At 29.0% G+C, this 16,684-nt stretch overlaps 1 protein-coding gene across 4 annotated transcripts in view; it reads right to left on the reverse strand.

The window, feature by feature from the left end:
- The window catches only part of LOC136977709 (xaa-Pro aminopeptidase 1-like), a 91,483-nt gene that overhangs the window by 36,647 nt on the left and 38,152 nt on the right, over positions 1 to 16,684 (reverse strand). For all 4 annotated transcript variants that reach the window (XM_067273254.1, XM_067273255.1, XM_067273256.1 and 1 more), the window contains 8 exons: positions 13,630 to 13,734; positions 11,169 to 11,209; positions 11,041 to 11,092; positions 6,496 to 6,639; positions 6,332 to 6,427; positions 6,175 to 6,256; positions 4,815 to 4,968; positions 4,001 to 4,045 (listed from right to left, as the gene is read on the reverse strand). In XM_067273254.1, coding sequence (XP_067129355.1) covers positions 4,001 to 4,045; positions 4,815 to 4,968; positions 6,175 to 6,256; positions 6,332 to 6,427; positions 6,496 to 6,639; positions 11,041 to 11,092; positions 11,169 to 11,209; positions 13,630 to 13,734 — 719 coding nt within the window. The remainder of the gene's footprint in view (positions 1 to 4,000; positions 4,046 to 4,814; positions 4,969 to 6,174; positions 6,257 to 6,331; positions 6,428 to 6,495; positions 6,640 to 11,040; positions 11,093 to 11,168; positions 11,210 to 13,629; positions 13,735 to 16,684) is intronic.

Raw genomic sequence — 16,684 nt, forward strand, 5'->3', positions numbered from 1 at the left:
TGACATAATATTCATCATTTACTAATAATGAATGATTTAAGCATTTATAGATTTCGTTATAATGAAACTATTCTTTTATAACAGCCAGAATTTTTATTACATTAAACTGAAATTTTCATTTTTTCAGTTTTTCATTTTTCAAATTTTCATTTTTACATTAAACTGAAACATTTTTGCAATAAGCTAAATAGGAAATTGGCAGGGACTAAGATATATTTGTTATACCAAATATTTTGTTAAACTAGCATTTGTTATATTGACATTTCACTATTATTTTTGTTTTAGGTTAATAAATTAATTAATTAATCTAATTATGTAATATAGTAATTTAAGAATCAATTAACATTACATATTAGATAATTGCTTATAATCTGAAACTTAGATCACATATATATGTAACAAAATTATTTGATATTATGATTTTCAAATACAGATATCCTTCATACAATACAGCATTCGTACAATATGGTTCAAAAATTGGAAAAATCACCATATAAAATGTAACAATTTTTAATTACAAACACCGCCATTCAATACTTTTTTTTTATTCAAGCAAGCATGCATGTTGTCTCATATTTGCCTGTGGATTTTAGAATATTGAAATGGAGAGGCAGCTGCAATTACTGTCAAATAACAGTTTCACAGCAAACCAATGACTTGGCTATGGATTTAAAAATGCAGTTAATTCAACAAGTAAAACAAAGTAAAATATTTAAATTGCTACTCAATGAATCAACCACTATTTTATCACAGGCTCAGCTTATTTGTTACATGAGATATGCCATGGAAGGAAATATGAGAAGAGTTAGTGTTTTGTAAAACAATCTCAACAACAACTTAAGGCAAAGACGTATCTGCTTACTTAACAAATTTGTCTGTGCTGAAAGCTTGACTCAATTGATTGTATAAGTTTATGCACTAATGGCATTGCAGTTATAGCAGGGAAGAATAGTGACCTTGTAACTTGAATGAAAGCCACAGCCTTGGCAGTAAAATGACCTGCACGTGGAACAGACAGAGTTAGAACCAAACATCAATCATTTTGTGCAATTCAAAAAAAGCACAAACTTCACATTGATGTTTACAGTTTGAGAAAACATGGAAAAACTTTTTTAAAATTTACTCTATTATAACTTTATTTAGAAGGAATAAATTCTTAGTTGTACACCATGTACAGATATTACCCATTTTACTTGTGCAAAGTGCTGTAGGTAGGAATTTGTATTTTTAGTAGTGCAATTGTATTTTTGCTTTATATTTTCAATCAAACTTTATTAGTATCATTTAATTTGTGATTAAAAAGAAATAAATATATATTGAATACAGAGCTATAAACATTTATGCATATGCTAGGGGAAGGCAACATTGCATGTGAGCTCCGATGGGAGAGGCATACTGCAGAAAAGGTTGAGAACTGCTGAGTTATATGACCAGTGGCATACTGAGATGATCTGCCTGTTCCTATCCCATCTAAAGATTATGTCCTAGAGCCTGATGAAGACACAGAGTGACTACCTGCCATGTCTTAATACAGCAAGATCCTGATTTTACATCAGAATCAACTTCATCCAGTAAACTAACATAAAATTTCTTTAAATAAACTGTGTGATTTAATTTGTAATCTGGAGTTACAAAAAAAAAACTGAACTTCTTATTTCTAGGCTTCAACAATGGAATCTTCTGGAGGAAAACAAGGACGTGTTTGTATATAGAAAGCAGCAGAAAGACAACTCCATTTTTCTGAATGGACAACAACCTTATTTACTGTATTGATGTAAATGATCTGATGACATTTTTGAAAATGGAGCATAATTCAAAAGACTGGAGATTTTTCAAAGACTCATCTAAGTTTGTAGGCAGTTTTGCTTCACAATGGAACTTCACTGCCATCTGTTCCTGTAGGTCACATTGTACATAGGAAGGAGAGCTAAGAAATTGTGAAAGCCATTTAAAAAAAATTTAAATGTGAAGACCATTAATGAGAGATCTGTAGAGATTTGAAAGTTATTGCCAGGTTATTGGAAAATAGTTAGGGTATACCAAATATTACTGTTTTCTCAGCTGGAATGGATCTTTATACTACATAATAAAAAAATGACTTGAAAGTAATGGAGCCTGAAAACAAAAATATCCAGTACACTCTATTAGTTGCCTGTGATAAAATCATATTGCCACCTCTACATATTAAACTTGGGTTTATGAAGAATTTTGTGAGGACAATGAATCAAGAAGGAAAAAATTTCAAATATTTGAAAATCCCCAAACAAGTGATGCTAATAAGATCAAAGAAAGAATCTTTGTTGACCTGCTGATTCAAGAACTGTTTAAGGATAAAACCTTTAATAGAGTTATTCAAGAGATGAAAAAGTAGCTTGGGAAGCTTTTAAATCTGTTGTTAATGACTTCTTGGGTAACTGAAGATCTGAAAACTATGATGTAACTGTTAATAAACTTCTAACAACATACTGAGAATTAGGTTGCAGTATGTCACTTAAAATATACTTTCTTAATTCCTATCTTGACTTCTTCCCGAGCAATTTATTGACCAGTGAGTAAAGAACAAGAGAGCTTCTATCAAGACATTTCAGTGATGGAAAGAAGTTATCAGGGCAAGTGGAATGCATCTATGCTTGCTAACTATTGTTGAAATGCAACAAAAGATGTCCCAGAAGTAGATTACAAATGAAAAAAAAAAAAAAAAAAAAAACAAGTGCTCAAGTAAATAGATTAGAGTTCCATATATATCTTAAAACCAAGAGCTAATAAAAGCATTCTGAAGTCATATTCTGGTTTCTCACCCCATTTTTGGTAAGAAATGACTGTTTTGATAAAAGAGACAACTATTGTTTTTTTACTTGACCAGTGTTATTGATAACACTGGTCAACAAAATATAGGATTTTTTCAGAAATTTTGGGTGTCTTTTCAGGGTTTAAAAAGTTGCATCTGGCAACACACATATCACATGAAAGTACTACATAGTCTTTTTTATTGTACAATCATTCTAAGGAGTTTTGTTTTAAAATGCCAAAATCTAATTTAACAAATAATGAGAATTAAGAAAGTGAAAAGGAAATTGATGATTAAAGATGATGATGACAGTTCTTACTTCAAAAGATGCTTTTTCAGTTGACAACCTAAAAAAATTCTTATACATATTTATTTATGTTGCTAAATTAATTGAAAATCTTCACAAAATCATATTTAAAACAGATGATAATTTTATTTGTAAGATTTAAAAACTTTTTCATGCCCAAGTTTTTCTTATATGTATATAATAATTATTTTGACATTTTTCTGTGATGATTCTTTGAATAAAAAAAATTATCTGAAAACAGAAATTGGAATTATACATGACATATCAGTGAAATATTACCATATTTATGCAGTATAACCTTCTTTTTGATGAAGTTGTATAATACTTGTTAAGGACAATTGTCAGTTAACATCAACCCTCACAGATAGTTTACAGAGGTTATTAATGAGAATCTACTGAAATTAACATAATCTTTCATAAATATTTCATTTTTGTTTAAAATTTACAAAATTGAAACATTTTTCAATTGGTAACTAATGTCATTAAAAATTAATTTTGTTATAAAATTTCATCCAAATAAAATATTGACATTGTATTTGAAAATCATAATAAACGTATAAAAACCAAATTAAATTAATTTAACCCATTGCAGAGAGAGAGAATATTTTTTCTTATATAACTTTGAAAGTAAAGAGGTCATAAAATTAATTTGAACTATTCTATCTCTCTTAGTTCAAACACTAATTGATTTTCATTTATTTATAACTGTTAGTCTTTTATTTGTAAATAGTGACTTAAATACACATGATCAACATTCAAAAGTTAATAAAAATAATAATGCTGAATAAAATTAACATTAACTGTGTTTTGAATGTATTAATTGCAAACAAAATATATTTGAGAAATTAAATGTTTAAGACTTGATAAACTAATTGTAAAGAAAAAAAATAAGTAATTATTATTACCCTGGGAACTACATTGACTAGAGCATAACTTGATTTTGTGCTGATCTGAAACAAAAAAAAAAAAAAAATACATTATTTGATCAATTGTATTATTTTTAATTGCATTAACTCAATGTTTATTCTTCAATTTATTGTATTATATTCAGTATTTAATATTTAATTTCAATTTCTTTATTACTGTTTGTTACAACAATTTCTTTATCATTACAATAGACCTTCCTATATCCAAACTGATCAAAAGCAACCAAAAATCTTACACATTACTCCTAATCTCACTTTTCCATGTAGTGTGCATATTTAAAATTTTTTTAAAATTAAGGTTGCCTTGAAGTTCTTAGAAGAGCACAATACATCAACCATTTGTGACTTGATGATGGGGCATTGATGTGATGTAGCAGCTCATAAGCAAATCAACAACAAAAAACTTTAAGATAATACTTTCAAAATTAATTGTAATTATCAAAAATAAGCATTTTTCATACACAGCTGACGTTGTTACAGTCTTATTTAAAAATTTTCAGTCTCTCTAATTAGGATTTTTTTTAATATCTGGATCACTCCCACCCAATTAGTTTGGACATGGCAGCGTCCCCTGCATTATGTTAAGCTATCAACTTATTTAAGATTAATAATTAAATATTTTCACAATAGGTATTACTTAATTAAAAACTTGACCAAAATATAGCCTAGAAATAATCTTACAGTTTATCACTGTTTTGGAAAAATATGAAGAGAGAGAATGTCAATCACCAAACTTTTATTACATATAAAGGATCTGGTATTATAAAAGTTAATTAAAATCTATTATAAATACCCAAATTTTTCCATTTAATTGATTTACAAGCCATCCCAGACAGTCTTTCACTAGTTTATATGGCCGGATTTCCACTTTAACAGAATAATCAGATTCATCATTTTGAAGATGGCGTCTTACTGATGATGTTAACTTGTTTTCATCTATAAATAAACTGAACAAAAAAGTGGCTCATTTTTAATTAAATTTATCATTTAACTTATTTTATATACATTACAGGAGTCGTTCTGAAAGTTTTGCAATACAGGAATACTATAAGGCCTGAAACAAAATACTTTTTATTTATGTTCAAAGTACTCTCCTCTGGCCAAAATGTACTTATATAGTCATTTCCTTCGAAGATAAAAAGCATGATGTCACTCATTTTCTGGAATGCTATAGAAATGCTCTGCCAGGAAGCTCAATTTCATCCTCTATGTCAAATGTTTTATGAGATTAAAAAATAGCCAGAAGTCACACATCACCAAATCTGGTGAATATCTGATGATTCTAACATTAGCTCCAAGGAAATCAACAGTCTGTTTGGCTGTGTGTGATGAAGCATCATCATGATGCAAAATTAGACCTTGAATTTTCAGACTCCAGAATTCTAGAAGACAAACTGTAGTAGACCAATTAGCTATTACTGTCTTCTGTTCTTTCAGGTTAATTACTTTCATCAGACAAGTGCTATGGAAAAAACAGCAAACATAACTTTTTTTTTTTATTGCTCTGCCTTTTCACAGTTATTGGAACTGGATCATCTTTATGGATACATACATGGCTTTCTTGACATGTGGGACAGTACAGTCCATCGAGACACTACTTTTTTAAAATTGTAACTCTGTATGGAAAAATATCTGCAACTGCAGACACTCCTGTTTATAGTCTCTCCTATATCACTTCATAGGTAAATCCTTGGTCTTCTGCAATCATATGTTGGGCAGCAGTTACATTTTCAGGAGTCACTGCTATTTGTGGTTACATGGTTCATTGTGGAAGGAAGTACAACCCCTCTGAAATTCTTTGTACCACCTGAACACTATCACAGTAGCAAATGATGGGACATCATCCCAAAAGCCAATTTCAATTGCTCATAACAATCTTTGTCATTCAGTTCAACATAAAAATCATAGTAAATCATGACATGAAGTGCTTCTCTAGAAAGTCCCATTATTACTACTAGAAACAGGACCTGTTTCACTTAGAGTAAGGAAGAATGATAAAATTTATTTATACGTAATGTGTCATATGAAATGTTTAGTATTAAAAAAAAAAACACTAATTCATCATGGATGATTTTCTTGTATTGCAAAACTTTCAGAGTCACCCTCGTATAAATCAGATATAACTTTTTATAATTTCTAAAGTATAAACTTACTAAACAGTTTCCAAAGTAAGTATGGAATATGCAAAAAACACAGGATTGTAGTCAACATCACATCCTCTTAAATTGAAAAGCCCTATTCAACATTTTATTATATATTAAAATACTAAGTCATATTTTAGTTAGTTAATAAAAATAAAAGAAAAATTACATGCTATTTCATCCAAAGCAGTTATTAATAAAGCAACAGCTTCTTTATTTGTCATTTCTTGACGTATTTCAGTTATTTTCTCTCCTAATGATTTTCCTAAGAAATAAAATTAAATAAGTAAATAAATTTATTAATAATTTATTAAAAACTGAAAAGAAAATTACCAGTATATGACAGTGGTAAAGGTTCTATACTAGTTGAGGGTGGTGGTGGCCTATCATCCCAAATAAAATCAATTAAATTCTGATTCACACTTACTAGATGATGCCCTGCTAACTCCAACTGATTAGAAAGAGGATTCCAAGAATCTGTTTAATATAAATTAAGTTTGTATGAAAACTTTAATATCAAATATTGTTACAAATAATGAAAAGAAAAAAACAAAAATGATGGTTTCTTCATACACAGTTTAATTTAACAAACAAAAGATAAACTAAACTTATTAGAAACATCTAAATATAGTATAAAAAATATAGATGACTTATTACAGATTACAGAATAATAATATTACAATTAATGATAATATGAAGTTAGTATCACTAGACGTTATAAATATGTACCCTAGTATTACAATAGAAGATATTGAAAACTCTTTAATAGGAATAAAAGCATCTGATTGGTTAATTAAATTATGTTTAATAATAATCAAAAATAATTATTTTCAGTATGATAATAAATTCTACACCCAAACAGATGGAATACCTGTGGGAACTTGCACAGGTCCAAAACTGACAGAAATATCTATGATACAGATTGATGAACAGATTAGCAATATAGAAGGGATTAAATTCTACGACTGGTATGTAGACAACTGTATTATAATTTTTGACAAAAGAAAAACAGATGAAAATATAATTTTAGAAAAGGCTAATCAGATAAAAGAAAACATTAAATTCGAAATAGAAATGGAGAAAAAGAATAGTGTTATTTAGATCTAACAATTGAAAGAAAAGATGATAGATTAATTTATAAAAAAATATGTAAAACCTATAAAGATCCCTAAAATAATTAATTACAAATTTATTTTTCCTATTTGCATGAAATTCAATATATTCAAAATGTATATGGACAAAATGAAATAGAGAACAAATGAGAAAGAAATTCAGAAACAAGAAGAAGAAAAAATACTTAAAATGTACATACTAAATGATTATCCAAAATTCTTACTAAAGAAATGGATAGAAAAATTAGAAAAAATGAACAACCAAAAAAATTAATAGATAATGAGAAAAAAATTTGTAAAAGTAATGTATGTACCAAAATTATTTGAAAGAATTAAAAAAGTGATAGAGAATAAAATAAATTTAGTACTTGAAAAAATAAGTTCAACTAAAAAATATCTTTGTTATAGAAATGATCAAAAATATGAAATAACAGAAGAAAACATATATTGGAGAAACAAAAAGAAAACTAAAAATAAGATTAAAAGAATATATTCATGCAATCAAAGGAAATTATGCAAATTCTGCAGTAGCAGAACATTGTAATTTAACAGGATGCTAAATAAATTTGAACACAGTAAAAATAAGGAAAAAAGAGGAAAATAATTATAAAATGCAATTGTACAAACACATCCATAAAGACAGAATAAATAACAACACAGGAAGAGAAAATCACTAATCATGGAACAGCATCATCTATAGAGGGAGAGGGGGGAAGTATAAAAGGAAAAATCAAATATGGTTAAGACGATGTTCAAGGGAGAGCAAAAACTCGATGACGTAAGTTTATTAATATAGGTTTAAACCAATCTTTATTAATTTAATTATTTATATTGTTTAAAAACAGGAATATGTTTGGATTTATATTATTGTTCTTTGCCTTTAATAAATTTGGATTCAAGGATGTATTTAAAAACCCAAGAATTGTAAGTTTTAAATTGATTTTATTGTTGGAAATTTTATGTTTTTTAAATAAGTTTGTAACAATTTGAAATTCAAATTTTTTAGAACATGTCAGTCGAATACATGCTGATGAGGGACCAACAGGTTCGAAACACAAAGATATTATGTGTTTAGGTGATAAATAAAGACTGTTTTTCTGACTTTGTTTACTTAATTTGCAGAACCAGTTATCCAGTATAATAAGTCCTAATAATAGTTAAGTCCTAGTTGACAATTTAAGCTGAAAGCTTTCAATATTCATTTTGTCCAGTGCTGACTGAGCACATCACTGACTAACACTTTTGATACACAATTTAGAAAAAAGGTTATATAAAAAAATGTTATAGAAAGCTTTAATTCACATACATTTGAGCTTTTCTTATTCTGGATGACATTTTGAATAAAATTCATGTATTTCCATGCAATTTTATCTTTATAAGCATAATATTAAGCCATAAAACTGAATTAGCTTTATGGGGAAACCACTGTAAACTTTGACCCAGAAGTTTTGCAAGCACCTCACTGATAACGAGAAAGGCTTAAGTGTAAAACCTGAGCTTTCTAGACCCAGTAGTTTTTCTCTACAAGCATCTACAGTGCTGGATGAAGAAAAAGAAGAAAATATAGCTTTTTTGGCAATTTTTGCACTTTAAATTACTTATATTTCAACAATTGCTTTTTAGAAACTCTTGAAAGTTTGCACATTACCTAAGAAAACGATTTTCTTTTGAACAAGATATTCAGAATTACTATAGATGTTTGGGGCAGAGAAATTGACCCCCCTAAATTGGAAACTCTGATTCCTATATATATAGTCAGTCAGTGGTTTTTTTAGTTGGTGGGGAGTCACTGCAGTGACTCCTGATATATTTTTATATATTTTTCATTATGCTGGAAACTCTTTTTATTATACAATTATTATTATACAAGTTTGTATTCTCTATTATTAATAAAAATTTTAAGTGACATTATTGAAGATTTCTTTAAATGGAATCCCAATTTAAATTTTGTCTAGGGCCTGCTAGAGGCTTAATTTGGCACTGAGCCTTGCTGTAAATTAGGCTGTGTAAAAGGGTGTCAGTGTCAAGATGTTTGTGGCCATGATGGTAAAATTATACTCTTGTAACCACAGGGCCATGGAATGAGTTATCCAGAGGAATTCCAAAGATTTGTAAGCCAGCATAATAAATGATGATGCATTACCAATTAAAAGGGATGCCCAAAACTGTAAGCTAGAAACTTCTCAATAGTCCAAACAACAATGGAAAGGAATGTTGGCAGTTGAGTAGTTCTTGTTATTTGTTAACATTTGAGTAGCATAAGCTATTATGTGATTCTGAACCAAAACTGTATCCATGCCAGTGGATGCTTGTCAATAATAATTCAATTGTCACTTCATAATCATAATGACATAAAATGGGTTCTGAAGCCAAGGCCACTTTTAAGCCATCAAAAGCTTCTTAATGTTCATGTCCCAACTTCAACAACATAACCAACAGATTGACTATTTTGAATTAGGAACCCATTAATTAGTGACTGCAGTAGTTTTAGTTCTTTCTTATTTAGTTTTATCTGTAAATTCTCATTCTTGCAGGCAAGAAGTTAGGTGACAACAATTTCTGGTTTCCATTCCTCTAAACAGTTTCTAGCAATTAAGACCTAATAGCAAGGTTGAGGCCAAAGTTTTAAACATGAAAATGTGTACGTCAAACATTCGGTACCGTTTTCCTGTAAGCCTAGAAGTTTCACAATGGCATTTGGAATGTTGAGTATAATTCCACTGACTTTCCAAACGCCATTGTCAAACTTCTAGGCTTACAGGAAAGCGGCGCTGAATGGCCGACATACACATTTTCGCATTTAAAACTTCAGCCTCAACCTCGCTATTGTGTTTGGTTGGTATTGGTTATCCAAATCTTGAGATTTCCACCATATGGTACTAAACAGAAAGGCGGGACTAATCCTTGTTCTAAAATTAGATGACGGCAACCACTGACTATTCCTGAGACAGTGATGTATGTCACAGATGACAGTATGGCAATGACAGAAAACACGAGAATCAAGTGTCACTTAACACAGTCGCTATAGACACACTCAATGACCTCAAATTGAACGAGTTGATTCTGATTATCAATAAGAAAGGTCAAGTGTTTATAAAGAATTGCCAAATATCAAAATTGTAGCTGTAATGATATGAAAATGTATAATACCTAGCATCATATTATAATCTATATTTGATACAACCTGAGAATAGCCATGACCAAAAATGTTACTGAATAAAAATTAATTTTAGCTTCTTAAACTGAACAGTTTGCTTTTTTAAACTGCAATGGTAAATAATGCTATTTGACAAATATAAATTAAAGCTGTATATTTAAAGCAATTATTCAAATGCACTAAATACAAATGTAATATAAATTTAATATTTAATATATAAATTTACCATAAAATTTAAAATTCAATACTGAAAAAACTAATAGAAATTTTTATTAATTGATTTACTGCAATTTATTAATTCACAGCAACAAAAACAGCTTACAAACAAACAAACTACATGTATTGAAAAATATTTTCTAAAATAAGTTTTTGTATTATTTTCTATATAATAATTAAATTAAATAAAGATGCATTTTAACACTAAATTAGTTTTTCTGCAAGCTGTGAGCAGAATGATTTTGAAATACATAATATTGCATTTGAATTTTTGTATAAAACATTTTTTATAAATATCTAGACAAAATAAAAATAAAATTGTTAAATTCAATAACATAATGATGCTGCTTAAAAACAGTTATAATTATTAAATAATAAAGATTAAACGCTTACCAAATGGGATCAAATAAGGATCAACACCAATCCTACTGCCTATAGGCAATACCTAATAAAGATAAAAATTAACAATGATTTCTTTAAAAAATCCACAATAAATAAATAAAATAATGAATTAAGCTCACCCTTGCTAGCCATTCTCCTTTAGATGGAGTACCTGGGGCACCTATCAAAATTTTAAAATCATTATATAGACATGTTATAGAAATCATCATATATATATATATATATATATATATATGTCACCATGAAAGACCGAAATTAGAGAATGTCGACACATACAAATACATTGGTGAAAGACTGAATACTTGGTTATTTTATTACACATTCGACAAGCACAGATGAGCTTTGGTGGAGGTTGAAATAAAAAGCCACATCTATTTGTTATACTCTCGAACACAGCTGTGCGATCGAGGGAGGTAGGAGGAAGTCGTATTTCCCCTTTCTGGCAACAGGTCGTTGACCTTTCACTTGTCAAGATGGCTAAAGTTTCGATTTCGGTCCTGAGAGTCGAGACTCTTCTTGTCGGGTGAGTGGATAGGAGGTGAGATGGGGTCGACGATAAGGTGAAAGCGATATTCGAGTCAAAGAGGACACCATTTAACAATTAAAACAAAATTTATTGGAATTAACCAAAGGACACAATTTCAAAAATTGACTAAATTCCCTAATTCACATAGGGTTCGTGAGAGAGCTTACAGGTTCAGTTCATACCTCATTATTAGTTTCCTTATCGAGTTAGGCCCTTTGATATCCAAAAAAGAGTAAATCGATATCCGAAAATGACACAGTTTTATAAAGTCACAACCGAGCGTGGTGATGCTGGAACTTAAGTCCAGAGCGGTGACTACCTGCGATGACGTTGGTCCGGCAGATGATAAGAGACTCCCCTGAGGGGGAAAAGAAGTGGCTTTTATAGCTTTAGGCTGGGAACATTGGTCACATGATCGATGGTTGATGGCGATTTGGGTCATAGGTGTTCCTGGGACCAAAAATATATGACGAATTTGGACGTTAACTATAAACTTAGGTTGCAAGATGATCTGTACACAGCTTAAGAACAATGGATAGTTGACAGTTATATGGCCGGGGACACATATTTTCTCGGCCAGGATCTTTTTTAGGCAGGATGTTTATAATAGGAAAATTTTTCAATTTAATGTAGGGAACAATTATTATAATTTTACATTCAGGGGACTTTCCGGATCTCACACAGCTGTTTGTCAGTCTTATACAAGGTTTGTTGGTGCGTGCAATGTTAAGTTAGGTTTAGGTTAGGTAAAATTTCTCCCTGAGAGAAGCAGCTGCAACTAATTCGAGAAGTGGAAGGCAAGGCTATACACACTGTAATTGAAAAAAAAGTGTTCCATGACTAAATGCAGTTGTAAAAGCAAAGGAGTCTTGTGCAATTCAAAGTGTCATAACAGTTTAAGTTGTTGCAATAAATAAGATTGTATGATGTTAATCTCATAATTTATGTGTTAGTTTATTATTGGTATTATTTTTCTTTTCTGATTAAGAATATACTGTTTGTCTTAGGTTCAACAGTTTATTTACATGTGCTGTTACTTTCTCCTACTTTGACATATATCATATGTTAAAAAGTAGCATTTTTGACTTAATGTAAGAAAAATATTTTTATTCAACATTCACCATCAGTGCTGAATGTTGAAATTTGCCAGTGTAAGTGGGAAATAATGATATTTAGCAAATATTTTGTACATACATAAAACAACTGTGTGAATGTTGATATTTACTGAAGAATCTCAACATTTGCCAGATATCAGTCTTTTACAGTAACATATATATAAAATACAATTATATATACATCTGAACAATGGCAAAAAGTCATTTTTAATAATGAAAGTATGTTTTGCATTGATTTAAATAATGGAGGAAATGTTTGGCACTTGAATATGAAACCAACAATCCAAATTGTTTACAAGTCATTAAATTTCTCACTAAAGTTATGGTGTAGGTGTTCACTTGACTTTAATAGACTTAAAATTTTTTTTTTATGAGACAGTAATTAGTGATTTGCGATGTGATATTTTAGAATACTTCTTCATTCCAACAATGGAAGATCATTTTCAAGATAATGTAATCTTTCAACAGGATGGAACTAAATATCATACATGCAAAAGAGCCAAATGAGTTATCTAAAAAAAAAATAAAGCTCTTAAATTAATCTGGAAATACATCAGACTTGTCCTCAATTGAAAATATTGGGTCCATTTGTAAAAAAATGACTGCAAGAATGTAACCCAACCAATGAACAAAATTTAAAAGAAAAACTTACAAAAATTTTGTCTGAAATTAGTCTTGAATAATGTGAATCAGTTCAAGACTAATTTCAAATGTTATTGATAGTACACCAAAAAGAATAAATAAGTAATTCATAATCTAGATGTAACAAACTATTAGAGTAAATATTCTGAACTTTTTGAACATGATTTCAAATATTCTAAATTTTTTGATCATCATTCACTTAAGTAAAAATTTGAGACTTTTAAACACTTTGGTAGATTTAATATTACTTAGACAATAGATTCTTTAACATAAGCTTTACATAAATTAAAAACTTACCTTCTTTCATTAAAGTCCAATTATGATCTAACTGTTGCTCAGCTTGCTGAATATATTGTTCATCTGTCCATAGAGCTGCATGATCTTCTGTGACAACTGCTGTTCCTATTAGAACAGAGTTAAAAAAAATTAAAGCAAATTTTAATAATCAAAATTACATAAATTTTGCTTATTAGCTTTTCAAATTATACTCTCTTATAATTTATATATATAATTAAAGTGACTGTCATTTTAAATTATGAAAATAATTTAGTTGTTTTCATAATTTATTATCTTAATATTTGTTTTAAGATAATGTATCAAATTTTTTTCTGTATTATTCTTTTAGAGAAATTTTATTACCTTTCCCTAATTAATTTATCTTTTTTTTTTGTTTTGTTTTTTCAATTGATAATTTGTATAAAATTTTTTCCATCATTCAATTTTGCAAAAAAGCTGCATTTTCTTTTAGAATATTTAATTACATAAAATTAAATGAATTTTGATAAGAAAAATTTAATGTATTTTATTTAATTTATCACTGAACTACAGCTACTAAATGTACTGATTTTTTTGCAGTTTACAATAAACTTACACAAATAATTTACTTCTATATGTAATTCAAAAAGCTACTATCACATTCATGTGAGCATACACTATTTCATATATGTATTAAAATATATTATATTCAATCATCAAGTTACTTGTAGTGATATTAATCTCTTTGGATAAAAAATTCCATAAACAAACATTATTTTCTATTTCTAAAAATGCCACAATTTTTATTCATTATTTCTGATGATGATAATGATAATGATAATTTTAAGTTATTAAGAACTGTGAAAATATATTGTAAAATTTAAAAATTTTTATATTCAAAGCAATTGAATTTTTATTTAGCTAATGTTAATTGTCATCGCAAAGTGTAGACTGTGTAAGTGAGAAGAGAAATGACTAAATTCCCTCGAACTAAAAAGTTCATTGTGCATTCCTACTGAAGTTCAATCTCTAAAAAATAACAGAGTTCTAACAAATCTATATTCAAAAAAGATTAATGTGAATAAAAAGTTTGCTAGAATGGAGAGATGCACACTCACAAATGAGATACAAAACTTACTAAAGCCATCAGAATCTACAATAAATCAATTCCATATCAATAAAACATCATCTTTTGATATTGGCTGTTAAAATAGCTTTACTAATTCTTGTAAAAATATTATATAATTCCAATATTTTTAAGATTAATTAATTAAGAAAAAAACGTATGTCTGAAACTGATATTTTGGGACTAACCGAGACTTGGTCTACAGCTCCACTGTGTTCGAGAGTGAAAAGCCTTAACTGGAAATTAAAAGTTTTTGAAGTAATGGCTACTAAAAGTTTAGGAAGAGGTAGACCTTTGGGCAGGTTACTTCTAGGTATAAATGAAGACCTGGAGGAAGTAAACTTGCTGCTGTCATGGCAACATAGAATGATTGTTAAAGTGAAATTTAAAAAGAGGAAAAATAAAGGGCTATGAGAAATGATAGTTATATTAGCATATCTTCATTTTCCTGTCTTTGAAACTTTAATTGCAAAATTGGAAGATTTGATTTCTGATTATACTTCAGATTATGATCTTCTGCTGATGGGTGATTTTAATGCACGAATCGGCTTGACTATGGACATTATTTATCATGGAGATGCGATATCAAACATCCGACGATCAAATGATAAAATTTTAATAAACAAGGAAATTTACTTATTGAACTAGTGAAAACTTATAATTTATACATAATAAATGGTCGATACTCTCTTGAATCATCAACAGACTTTACTTACACTTCCAAACTGAGAGCTTCAATAATCGATTTAGTGATCTTGAGCAAGAGTCCGGTACAGAGACTGCATAAATTTTTTTATTTCTGAAGATTATATGTCTGACCATTTCTGATAGACATCAACGAGGATAGAAAATCTAACTTGATTGACAAATTCTGATAGACACCAACGAGGATAGAAAATCTAACTTGATTGACAAGAAAAAAGGACTAATCTGGAAAGAAAACAAATCCAGTTTATATTCTGAAATGGTTTTGGCCAAATATGTAAATATTGTCTTAAGTGATGAAATAGAGGACAGATATTCTGCAATTCTGGATTTGATTACGTCATCAGCTGAACAATGTAGAATGACAATGTACCTGAGAACGACAAAATTACTGTCTTCAGTTTGGTTTGATAGACTGTAGAACAGTGAAGAAACTAAAGAACAGGATGCTGAGGAAATTTCAAGTATCCCATAATAATGAAGATTTAATAAAATATAGTGATTCTAAAGCAATCTTTCGTTCATTATGCAAGACTAAAAAGAACTATTGGTCAAATATTAATAGACAGTTGCAGTCTGCGCAATCTTCTATACAGTTTTGGTCTATTGTTAATAGATTTAATAGGAGAAAGAAATCTGATAATCAAATTCCTCTTCATGACTGGGAACATTTTTTAGAATATAACTTTTGCCATCCAAGTTCTGATTCAATTCTTGATTTTGACTGTGATAATGTCTCTCCTATTTCAGATGATTCAATTTCACTGAGTTAAAAACTTCAATTCACAAACTTAAAAGAAAATCAGCCCCTGTATGGATGGTATAAAAAATGAATTTATTATATACTTATCTGATGTGTTTAGAATTACTCAAACTATTTAACAAGATTAAGGAAACATCAAAATTTCCTGAACTTTGGAAAAATGTATTGTTGCAAATGATTTACAAGAAAGAAGACAAACTAAATCCTCAAAACTATTGTCCAATAGCATTGTTAAATACCTTTAGAAAGTCGTTCACTGGAATTTTGGCAGATCGGTTGAATCAATGGATAAGAGAATTTAATGTTATCTCCCAGTTTCAAGGAGCATTTGTTAGAGGAAGAGGGACCATGTACAACATCTTTATACTTAATGGTTTAATACTGTATGTCCTGTCAAGAAAAAGATGTAAAATCTATTTGATATTTGTGGATTTGGAAAAGGCTTTTGATAAATCAATTTTAATATTTTATGGGAAAAGTTACATTCACTAAAAGTTTCAACT

The sequence above is a fragment of the Centruroides vittatus genome, unplaced genomic scaffold, assembly GCF_030686945.1.
Source record: "Centruroides vittatus isolate TY-2023 unplaced genomic scaffold, ASM3068694v2 contig_474, whole genome shotgun sequence".
Lineage (NCBI taxonomy): Eukaryota > Metazoa > Arthropoda > Arachnida > Scorpiones > Buthidae > Centruroides > Centruroides vittatus.